The sequence below is a fragment of the Cynara cardunculus genome (assembly GCF_001531365.2).
Source record: "Cynara cardunculus var. scolymus isolate 2C chromosome LG 17, CcrdV1, whole genome shotgun sequence".
Lineage (NCBI taxonomy): Eukaryota > Viridiplantae > Streptophyta > Magnoliopsida > Asterales > Asteraceae > Cynara > Cynara cardunculus.
Genome location: NC_037544.1, coordinates 4,434,168 through 4,445,450, shown reverse-complemented (window position 1 = coordinate 4,445,450; position 11,283 = coordinate 4,434,168). Strand labels below are relative to the sequence as shown.

The window sequence follows — 11,283 nt, the reverse complement described above, 5'->3', positions numbered from 1 at the left end:
TATTTTTTTACTATTTTATTCGAATTAGTTAATATATTATATTATTATAGATTTATTTTGATTATATCTTAAAATATTATAATTGATTAATCTTTCAATATCTCATTTTTGATCATTTATATTCTTATCAGCTAGTTTGTCAAACATGATATATTCCTCAACTAGCTTATAAGATTAACAACTTGTTTATCAGTCAATTTATCAAACATAATCTTTTCCTAAATATAAAAGTTAGGGGTTCAATCGGAACCCCTTAACTCTTGTTAATCTCAGAAATTGAGAGAATGATCATCAGGGACGGATCCAAATTTTTTTTTTGAAACGGTGACATCATTTAACTATAAGAAAAAAGTATAGGGAAAAAAATTCAAACAGTAACACCGTTCGACTTTAAAACAAATATACGGAATTTTTTTTCAAACGGTGACACCATTTGACTAAAAAATGACAATAACAGGATTCAAACTTGGGTCTGGGGTGAAATGAAAGCCTTGCAAACCAACTCTACCAAATAAAAACTTGTTTCTCATTATGGTTTCAAAATACATACAGTGACACACAACAAACTAATAGGGTTACACTTTTCACGATCCTAAATTTTTTTACCTTTCGACAAAGGAATAATACACCGTATACACCAGTATAGGTCTGTACCCACTTTTTGTCTAAACAAAAAATGCTAATTTTGTTTTTTTTGTAATTACACGTCAATGGATAGTATCATAAATTTTTACAAACTGACGAAAAAAACAGCAAACGAATGAGATGAAATTACACATGGCAACAGGTATACCACGTGGCATACAACTTCAGCTGACTCGGATAAATTTAGTGATACGTGTAACCTTAAACATGACATGCCAAAAACGCCGCTTTTTTGTAAGATTCCGGCCACCGGTCCGATCATAAAACCACTCCCTCCCTCAGATTCTTTTCACTCGTCCAATCTCTTCGTTAAATTTTTAAAAAAGAAATGGCAGACATACTTGATGAACAGGGCAACCCGGTTCAACTCACCGACGAACTCGGTCGCTCGGTTAAACTCACCGACGAGCGTGGTGTCCCAATACATCTCATCGGTGTCGCCACCCCTGAAGACTCGAGCCCGCTCGGCAGCACGACAACTATCGGTACCAAACCGGAGATGCACGGTGAAACTCACTTCGCTCCGGTGCCTACTGATACCGTTGGTGGTGGTGGAATAGAGACGACTATGCCACCGTTGAGCCACCCGGAGACTGGTGGTGATGAAACCAAAAAGCAGCAACTTGGAAGGGCGGGAAGCTCGAGCTCAAGCTCGGTAAGACAAGCATATTCTTTTGACTATAAGTTTTTAGAGCAAATGAATTGGTTTTATTTTATATACGAAAGATCGTGTGAGAATAGAAGTTATGGTGAAGCGTAAGAAGCCACATGAATCCTCTGTTACTTTTAATCTCATGTTTACTCATTAATTACGTTTTAGATGGGAATTGATCCGATGTACCTCGGTTCACCTTATTAGTATGAACATTCAATTATGATTGATCTAATAGTGGAGATATTATCTTACGTTTTTCCCAGTTGTGGATCCAGATTTTTGTCTAGTGGGGTCAAATTTAAGATAGACCGAAGGCGTGCAAAGTCGTCCAACGTATTTTTAGCCTAATTACATCATTTTCGAGGGATTCTTCAAGTTTTTTGTTTATGTCAAGAGATTTTTTAGAGTTTTTCTCGACTTAGAAGAACTTTTTTTTATTAACCTGGATATCTAACCCGTTACGCGAGCCGATTAATCCCAGGGCGACCACCTGTTTTGCAGGTAGCCCGGAATCACCGCATTTAAACCTTCATAGGGGATTTTTATTTCTCTTAAGATTTGAATCTGGGATCTCTTGGTACTTTTTGACCTTTGGAGCTAAGCTCAAACCAATCAAGCGTCACTAACTTAGAAGAACTTTTTCAGTAGTGTTTGGTAGACTCACGTACACGACTAACGATGTAGTGGTGTTGTGTAGTCGGAGGACGACGGTGAAGGAGGGAGGAGGAAGAAGAAAGGGTTGATGCAGAAGATCAAAGAAAAGCTTCCCGGTCATAAAAGCAAGGAGGACGAAGTTCCGGCCAAGGTGTACACCGCGACTACGAAAGTAAGCGTGACGACACCGGCCGGGCCGGCAGATCAACCGAAACCGGAGTTCATAAAGGTGGAGCACCACGAGGAGGAGCACGAAAAGAAGGGTTTCATGGATAAGATAATGGATAAACTCCCCGGCCACCATGCTCGCTAGCTTCGTGTCAACTCCTCTGCCAAGCACCACCGTATCCGTTTGCGTTGATCGGTGGCGCTTACCACCGTATCCGTTTGCGTTGATCGGTGGTGCTTACCGTTGATTATGTTCTTTTGTGTTCATATCAAATGGGTGTTTACTAGTTGTGTTTTTTTTGTATGGGATCTTTATATGAAAAGAGAAGTAGGAATGTAAATAGTGAATAAATATTTCGATATGTTTAGGGGTAATTAAATGTTTTATTAAATTATGTATCAAATCAGATTTACACTTACCGGGATAAGCGTTTATAAAGTTATATTACCTCATCGGATGAATATGGTAAGTACCAAGAAGGGCGACGACTCTTACCATGATAAGTGTTTACCGGGTAAATTATTGCATACGATGTTGTTTTGGTGAATTAAAATCTTATCCAGTAAATAAATAATAAAGTGATATTTTTCTGGGTAAGTGTTTGGTAAACAATTCCTACCCTTAAATAGAATCGTTCTAACAAATATAGATCAAATATAGCGTAAAGAATCATTCTAACGAGCATGGTTTTTTTTTTTTCCAGCTGTCGTAATTTCTAATAGGATTGTATAAAACCTTCATAGCCAGGGACACACGTTCAGGGTTCAAAAATATCAGGATTTAAATTTTTCTCTTAAAATACAATAATAGTCAAAAAGAATTTAATGAATTAAAGAAATCCAAAAAATTTGTAGCATATAATAAGAGGCAAAAAGGATTTAATAGATAATAAGGGCTCAAAAATATATCAACTAATTATATTGGAGAAGAAAAAAAAAGTTAATTGGTCATTTATTATATGTTATTGTTTATTGTCTCTTTAATTTTTTTTTATCTCCAACAAGGTCTAATGATATTAGCTATTGCTATTTCTATATGCTTGATTGTTTTCGTGTTTCAACAATTCAACGTTAAGATCATGTGCTTACTATTGCTATATATTTTTGTTGGATATTTTTATCAATTGTTGTTTTTATTGACTATTGTTATTTGGTTATATTGTTCTAATTGTTTTTGTTGATTATTGTTATCTATTTTTGTTTCTACATAAAATATTTTATTATTGTTTGACAATCAATCTATTATTCTTATAATTTATGATGTGTTTCATGGTTTTGTGATTAATCAATAAATTTTTTCTACTAGATGTATTTAGTAATGTCTCTTATATATATATATATATATATATATATATATATATCATGTTTCATAAACTTTAAATCTTAACATCTTATTTTAGTTGAACAAAAAAAAGAAGAAAGATAGAATTTAAATATTTTCATCAATTGTTTGACTTTGTAACTTTCATTGCAATTCCAACACACCACAAGATTCTATTTAAGTGCTCAAACAATAATTTGTTGAACTTACATATTATATGTTTAATCCATTATTTATTCTTATCGGATCTCAATGGAATCATTTTTTATTTCATATTCTTATTATTCTCATTTGTATATTTGTCTAGAAAACCTTGATAATTTTATTTATTATTGATCTCTCATTGACCCTCACGATTACTTTATTCACACGAATTCTCTTTTTGTATCAAAATAACACATTTCTTGTTATGAACTAAAAAAATTCTTATTTTTTGTAAAAATTTATCAACCATAATTTCTATACTGCTAGTTTCAAATTATCTAATAAGAAGTACGTAAATTTAAGTACCCTCTTATATATCTATAATAAATATAAAAAGATTTATTTCCTCAGTAAATTATTAGCATTTCTTGTACTCAACTTTATACTAATGAAAAACATTTATTGATTTTTTTCCATATTACTACAAGAAAGTTGAACTTTGACGATGTGTCTTTTAACGATGACATGTTTCCACCACAAATTATAGCAACGACATATTGTTATATATCCTTTCTGATGATAAATCGACTTTTAACGACAACAAAAGTCGTTACTAAAAAACTTTGTTTCTTGCAGTGAACCATGTTTTTATGTTCGCCCAGAACCTATAAAAACAATAGGAACGGGCATGTTCATAACAAAATGTAATCGGTTACACAATTGTGCAACACTATCTCTTTTGATTCATGGTCTCTGTACCGATTGCATTTTGCCACTAAGGTTTTATACAACCCTATTAAAGTTGTAGTACATGATTTTTACACTTGAAACTCTACCGTAAAGACAACGTTCATAATGTTTTTGTTGTGAATGTTCGACTTTTTTTTACTTAATAATATTTTGTTATAAAATTTCAAGTGTAAAAATCATGTCTCAAAAAAGAGTCTTTGTCTCACGTTAACCCACCCTCGTATGTATATATATTTACTACCTCTTTGTAAAAATTTTATGCTTTCTGAATTTAAAATTTAAGTATACAATCCAACGGTCCACCAATAACCTCCATCTTCACTCCCTTCCCTGCTACTCCCTCTACCTCCATGAGAGAGCGCTCTTGAAACTCTGCTTCTTTCTTCCTGCCATAAAAATGCTCTCTCAATCTCACTTTCTCTCTCTAAGCTCTGCTTCTCGTTCCCCTCTCTCTCCAAATTTTAGGGCTTCCAGTTCTGCATCATCATTGTCGTCACCATCATCAACCTTAGCTTTGGCTAAATCTCCCCGAATCATCTCGATGACTGCAACGAGGTCCTCACTCTCGAATGGAATTGCTGCTGTTACGGGCTCTGAGCATGCCGATTCTGAACTTGATCACTTCGCCGATATTGCCAACAAATTAGCCGACGCCGCCGGCGATGTCATCCGCAAATATTTCCGCAAGAGATTTGACATCCTCGATAAAGAAGATTTAAGTCAGTTTCTTTTTTCATATTATATCTGAAAGTTTGTAAGTCGATTTAGTTCTAATTTAATCTATCGGCCCAAAATTATTTTGCATTTTAGGGTAAACCAATCGCCTTCGATCATATTGATCTCTTTAAGAAAATTCTTATTGACTAACATTCCTTAAAACCTTAATGGATTCTTAATGTTTTCTGGAATTTCGAAGCATGTGGATCAATTTTAGAGCCGAAAATTAGTGCGTTGGATCAAAAGTCAACCCTAGATTGAAGAACTAATTGTAACTACATATGTTCTTATATATGTCTTTTATTGTTTGCTATAATTATTTTAAGGTCCGGTGACAATAGCTGATAGAGCTGCAGAGGAAGCAATGATTTTGATTATACAAGAGAATTTGCCTTCTCATGCAATGTAAGTTACCATAATTCGCAATTACGTTTCATTTCTCATAGATTAGATGAATACTGAGGGAATACTGACGGAAGCATTCTAGTGATTTTGACAATACTGAGAGGGTTTGCCTTCTCATGCAATGTGAATTAGATGGTTTGAATCCTCAATTTTGCTTTACTCCTAATAGATTATAGGTATACTGAAGGAAGTATAGTTTTTGGTTTCTGATTCTTAATAGTGGAAAGATTTAATGAAGAGATAAGCACTCAGTTAAATAGTTATCGTCCATCACCTTCTTTTAATGTTTTGTTTGGTTTAAGAACAATTTCAGCATGGAGCTTTTTCCATATTGGTTCTTCTCATTGAGCAATTTATGTTCAAGTGAGTGATTCAGACCTTTATTTTTCTTTGCTGGCAATATACTTTTAAAGTATTACGATGTAATCATTTGAACTAAGCATACTCAAATGGCTGAGGTTTATTGGTTGGTGTTTTCACTGGAGCTTCATATTGAGCAATATTGGCATGGAGACATTGAAATCGTACTCTTTTTTCATGCTGGTTCTTCATATTGAGCAATTTATGCTCGAGTGATTGATTTAACTAGTGATTTAGAAGTTTATTTGGCTTTAACCGGCAATGTATTTTTAATGTGAACTAAGTTTACTCAAGTGGTGGAGGCTTATTGATTGATGTTTTTACTGGAGTTTTTTCTGTAGGGGTTGTAGGGGTTAGGGAATTAGGCCGTGGCAGATTGTACAGGGTCAACAGCAATCTTTTTTAGTTCTTCTTTCTTTGCAATTTAAGACTGCTAGAAAAATAAATCAGAGTAATTTATATCTGCTTATATATGGATATCCTCCATGTATTCCTTCTTCCTGTTTATATAGTTATAGGAAACAACTTAAACAATTGCAGTTATGGGGAAGAGAATGGTTGGCAGTGTAAAGAGAAATCTGCTGATTATGTGTGGGTTTTAGATCCAATTGATGGGACAAAGAGTTTTATTACAGGTACCATTTTGCTATATCTCTTACAAAATTTTAGGCCATCTATTCTTAGGGGAGAATTAAAGTGGCTACTTTTGTTGTACTCAGGCAAACCCTTGTTTGGCACCCTCATTGCTTTACTGGACAGAGGTAAACCGGTATGAATAATTATCATCCCTCAGATGGCATGTGAATAACCTACTTCAAATCATGAAAAGTCAGTCATACCGTTTCTATTTTGTTACCAGAACCTAAAACTAGAGAAAATTTTGAATAACATACAATGTAAAGTCTGTCTTTTTGTAACCTTCATTGCAGCCAAATTAGACAGAAAGACGCCTCTTAATCTACTAGTAATATAATTTTGTTGTAACTGCTGCAACATACCTCCTATAATTTAGGAGTATGAAGAAGGTCCTTCATTTGTACTTGTCCTCCTGAACCTCTTTAGGACTGAAAAACTTGACACCCTATTATCCAAATTTGTTATTCAGATGACACGAATAAATGCGGCCTATCCTGAAGTTTAATGGTACACCTATGCTTGTAGTTGTCCTCCTGTGCCTCTTTAGGACTGAAACTTAAACTACCTATTCTCCAAGTTTATATTCAGATGACACCGATAAACGTGACCTATCCTGATGCTTAAGGGCTAGGTATATGTAATAAACACAATTATATGGAAGGATAAACTCCATGTCACCTTATAAAGAAATTGAGAAACTCCAAGGTAACTTCCTTGTAATAAGTTCAAAACAGTCATTATAGTATATTATATTTCTTTTGCCAGGATATGAACTTCTGAACTTCTTTCGAAGCCTGTACAACAGTTGATGTGGCCAACTGCAAAGCAAAGAGATAATAGATAGGGGTTATTTAGTTAAATGACTTCCGGACAATTGTTTTTAAATCCATGACCTCCTGACAGGTTTCTAGGCATTCTTGTGTATGGAAAATGACATTCTTTTGTTGGAAGTGGCATTCTCAAACCTATATGAAGGTCATGGATTTTTTAAAAAAAACTGTCAGAAGGTCATGGATTTAAAGAAATTTCATGTCAGAAGGTTATGGATTTAAAAAGAAAACCTGTCAGAAGGTCATTTAACCAAAGGACCCGAGATAATAGTTGTGTGCATGTTTGATTTCTACCTGTGTTATTGATAGTTTATTGCTTGATATCAGATTCTTGGCATAATTGATCAGCCTGTTTTACGAGAACGATGGGTTGGTATAACTGGAAGAACCACTAGACTAAATGGAGAAGAAGTATCCACTCGCAGCTGTTCAGAGCTTTCACAAGCATATCTGTACGAATTATTCCCTGATGTCTTTTTAGTTGAAAATCGAAAATGTTTCATTGTCTCCATGCAATTTTAACTTCCCATTCAGCACATATAAACTGCTTTTTTTCTTATATATTACCTTTTTTACTTAGGTATACAACTAGTCCACATCTATTTAGTGCAGATGCCGAAGTGGCCTTTGCTAGAGTGAGAGATAAGGTTTGTTAATTTGCTTCTATTAATAGGCAATTGATTTCATTTTCTCAACATGAACGCCTGTGTTTGTTACTTGCATTTGCCTGCATCAGTTACTTTTGTGGTAAAGCGAAGTAGAGTTGAAATCTGACTAGCTAATCAAGTTCTTAAAATACATATATATGTTCTTAAGGAGCTTATGTGTGTTTGCACAATAGTTTCTACACTCGTGCATGTGATTCCATACATGTCGTTGGAATACATTAGGTATGTGATCATGAGTGCAGTCAAGCATTGTTTTTTACGGGTCGATATGGTACACGGACAGGTCTGGACTGGACTAGACAAAACTATATTGGTGAGAGTGAGGTAGGTGGGTGAAAGATTCGTGAAAGGTTTTTCTTTGACATGGGTAGTTTAGTACTTTACTTATCTTATATCATCTCCCTGATTTTTGTTCCAACTAATTTGGTGGGACAAAAAACCTGCATTTTTGTCCCGCTCAGTGCTGTTCTATACTGTCACAGTCTGATTGTCATGCTAAAGATGAGACAACTTTTTCTTGTCATGTCCCGTGTACCAAAAGCACCCTACGTGTATACATGCTCTCATATAAGTACATTGAAGATGGGCCATTTTACATCCTTTATGCAGCTTATTCATGAAGCACATACATATGTCATCCTTGTGAATTGGACATTTCAACCTGGCTGCTCTGTGTTTGTATATTTGCTTCTAAACCTGTTTCTTTCAGTTGGTTGTCCTATCTTTCTGTTTTCCTTTCCTTTTTCTGAACAATATAATTCCAAGGTATTTTAATTTATGCTCATTTAAATATTTATGATTCACAGGTAAAAATACCGCTATATGGATGCGACTGTTATGCATATGCACTTCTGGCCTCTGGGCACGTTGATCTTGTAGTCGAGTCTGGTCTAAAGGTGAGGTCGTCTTCACTTTCATCATCGCTAAATTCATCAAATAAAGCATATGGTTTCCTCAAGTTGATTTGTATTTGTATGAACTGAGACAAGTTAAAAGATGTAAAGACCGGAGATGGTACATTTAAATATTACCAAAGGGTCATTGACCCAACGGTGCCCCGGGTTACTAGTAGAACCCACCCCCCCACGAGGTCAAGGGTTTAAACCTCACCAAAAGTGAGGTGTATTTGCCATATATAAATATTACATACTTTCAAATAAAATTTGGTTGAGTATTTAATATAGCAAATTTTCAGCCATACGATTTCCTTTCGCTGATACCGGTGATAGAAGGAGCTGGTGGAGTAATAACTGATTGGAAAGGAAACCACCTTTCCTGGGAGGCTTCTTCCAACTCACAACCAACAAGTAATATTCCCATCGACTCGTTTCTTAATTGCATTTTTCCTTTTTGTAATATGATGAAAAACGCACACGATGCCTCTTGCTAGACCCACAACCCCGACCTCAGGGCGGACCTAGTTTAGGATATACGGTGGCCTGTGCTACCAATTGCATTGTCCCGACTTAGTGGAGGTGTCACGGTTTCGGTTAAATGAAACCAAATAAATGTGTTGAGCAATGGTAAGAGTACTCTTCACTTGATGAACAGAATTTGTTTCTTTCAGAGTAAATTATGTTTTTAATCTCTATAGTTCGTTGAAAATTGCTATTTTTGTCCTTATGCTTTACTCCCACCATTCCAAAATTATTGTCTACATTACTATTTTAATTTGTCCCAAAATAAGTGTCCACTAACAAAAGTAAATCTCCACTTTCCTACTCTACCCTTAATCACGAGATGGAGAAAATTTTGTGTCTATAACTGAGGGTAAAATTGTCCTTTTGTTAATTAAATGGTGTAATAATCGCACTATCTAGAATTGTGTGTATTTTTATTATGGACATTTATTTTGGGATGGAGGGAGTATAATTTATTGTTGTTTTCATCCTTATGGTTTATAATTTATTGTTGTTTTAGTCCCTCATACTTAAAGATAGTAGTTAGCCTCACTCCTATCAGGGATGAAAATAACAATGACTTGCAAATCACAGGAAGGAAAACTGAAATTTCAAAACCATAGGGATGAAAGTCGCATTGTTAAGAAAATAGGGGACGAAAAACATAATTTACTCCTTTTTTAAATTATAATAAGAAGCTCTCCAAACCTCGACCATCAACTCATCAATGAATTAGCTGGTCCAACCTAGCAGTTGTTTGATAGTTGCTGAATGGTTTGGTGTAGAATGATTAAGATTTTTCATGATACAGTGAAAAATGAAATATAATTGCTTGGTAATTGTTTACAATAAAATTAGGGTTTTGAATGGTTAAGGGAGGCTCATGATACAAAATCATTCAGAGGGTTTTAGAACCGTTAAGAGACGGACTTTTTTTTGCCAAACAAGATTCACCTCTTAATAATTCAGATATTGTCTCTTAATGAAACTATTAAGAGGTAAACAAACAACCCCTAGTTTGCTTATTATTCATCAATGAATTAGCTGGTCTAACCTAGTTTGCTTATTTTCCTACTGTTCCGTACTGTAAATTTTTAACTGTAATTAAGATTTTATATCACGGTAATTAAATTATTCACCCTGTGGTTGATGAGGTGCAGCAGATACTCTTTCACTTATGTTCGATTTCATTTGATTTAGGTTTTAACGTAGTGGCAGCTGGGGACAAACAACTTCACAAACAAACCTTGGATTGTTTAGAGTGGCAGTAACTTTCAATATTTTACTCTCCCTTTCATTGTTTTGAATGCCAGTAACTTTCAATATTTTACTCTCCCTTTCATTGTTTTGAGTGCCAGTAACTTTCAACATTTTTTTACTCATGGCTGCATTGGTATTTAACATTTTTGTGTGTAATGGGCAAGTTGCATGTTCTGTGAGTTGAATTTTACTTCAATTTGAAACAAAATCATATTTACATATGCCACTGATGCTTATAATTTATGTATAAACCAGAAGGGTACTCATGTAATGCAACAAGATATACCTCTATCTTAATGTTTCATTTTATTCATTTTCTCTGTCGATATAATACAGTTTTACATGATTTTAGAAAACGATAATATTTTTATTTTTGAACGAAATATAAATTTGAAGAAAAAAAATGTATCGATATTAGTATTGAATTAACTATTTAAAAATTCTAGTTTTCTGTGTAATTTCTTTAATTCAGTTTTTTATTATAATTTAATTTAGATTTAATAATAAAATAATTTTTATAAGGATGATAATTAAGTCTTCTATTAAAATTCAATGATTATCTTAATTATATTTTAATTTTTTATATTTAAAATAAGATGTTCATCTTGTATTTGATTATGTTTATATGCAACAATTAGTTATACGAATTGAAAAATAAAGCTTTAATAAA

At 34.0% G+C, this 11,283-nt stretch overlaps 2 protein-coding genes across 2 annotated transcripts; both read left to right on the top strand.

Annotated features, from left to right (window-relative positions):
* The first annotated feature begins 894 nt into the window (after positions 1-894).
* Positions 895-2,484, top strand: LOC112500950 (embryogenic cell protein 40-like). Its single transcript, XM_025104571.1, has 2 exons — positions 895-1,300; positions 1,998-2,484. The coding sequence occupies exons 1-2, from the start codon at positions 974-976 to the stop codon at positions 2,265-2,267; spliced, it is 597 nt and encodes a 198-aa protein (XP_024960339.1). The 5' UTR covers positions 895-973; the 3' UTR covers positions 2,268-2,484.
* A 2,168-nt stretch (positions 2,485-4,652) lies between these two features.
* LOC112501301 (bifunctional phosphatase IMPL2, chloroplastic) lies at positions 4,653-10,834 on the top strand. Its single transcript, XM_025105014.1, has 9 exons — positions 4,653-5,056; positions 5,381-5,459; positions 6,360-6,454; positions 6,539-6,588; positions 7,613-7,737; positions 7,866-7,932; positions 8,760-8,849; positions 9,149-9,260; positions 10,554-10,834. The coding sequence occupies exons 1-9, from the start codon at positions 4,735-4,737 to the stop codon at positions 10,622-10,624; spliced, it is 1,011 nt and encodes a 336-aa protein (XP_024960782.1). The 5' UTR covers positions 4,653-4,734; the 3' UTR covers positions 10,625-10,834.
* The last annotated feature ends 449 nt before the right edge of the window (positions 10,835-11,283 follow it).

Bases quoted from the DNA above. Each gene is read 5' to 3' on its own strand.
- LOC112501301 (XM_025105014.1), top strand. From the start codon at position 4,735: ATGCTCTCTCAATCTCACTTTCTCTCTCTAAGCTCTGCTTCTCGTTCC. The intron at 5,460-6,359 runs GTAAGTTACCAT...AAACAATTGCAG, and splicing joins AATTTGCCTTCTCATGCAAT to TTATGGGGAAGAGAATGGTT. The intron at 7,738-7,865 runs GTACGAATTATT...TTTTTTACTTAG, and splicing joins GAGCTTTCACAAGCATATCT to GTATACAACTAGTCCACATC.
- LOC112500950 (XM_025104571.1), top strand. From the start codon at position 974: ATGGCAGACATACTTGATGAACAGGGCAACCCGGTTCAACTCACCGAC. The intron at 1,301-1,997 runs GTAAGACAAGCA...GGTGTTGTGTAG, and splicing joins GAAGCTCGAGCTCAAGCTCG to TCGGAGGACGACGGTGAAGG.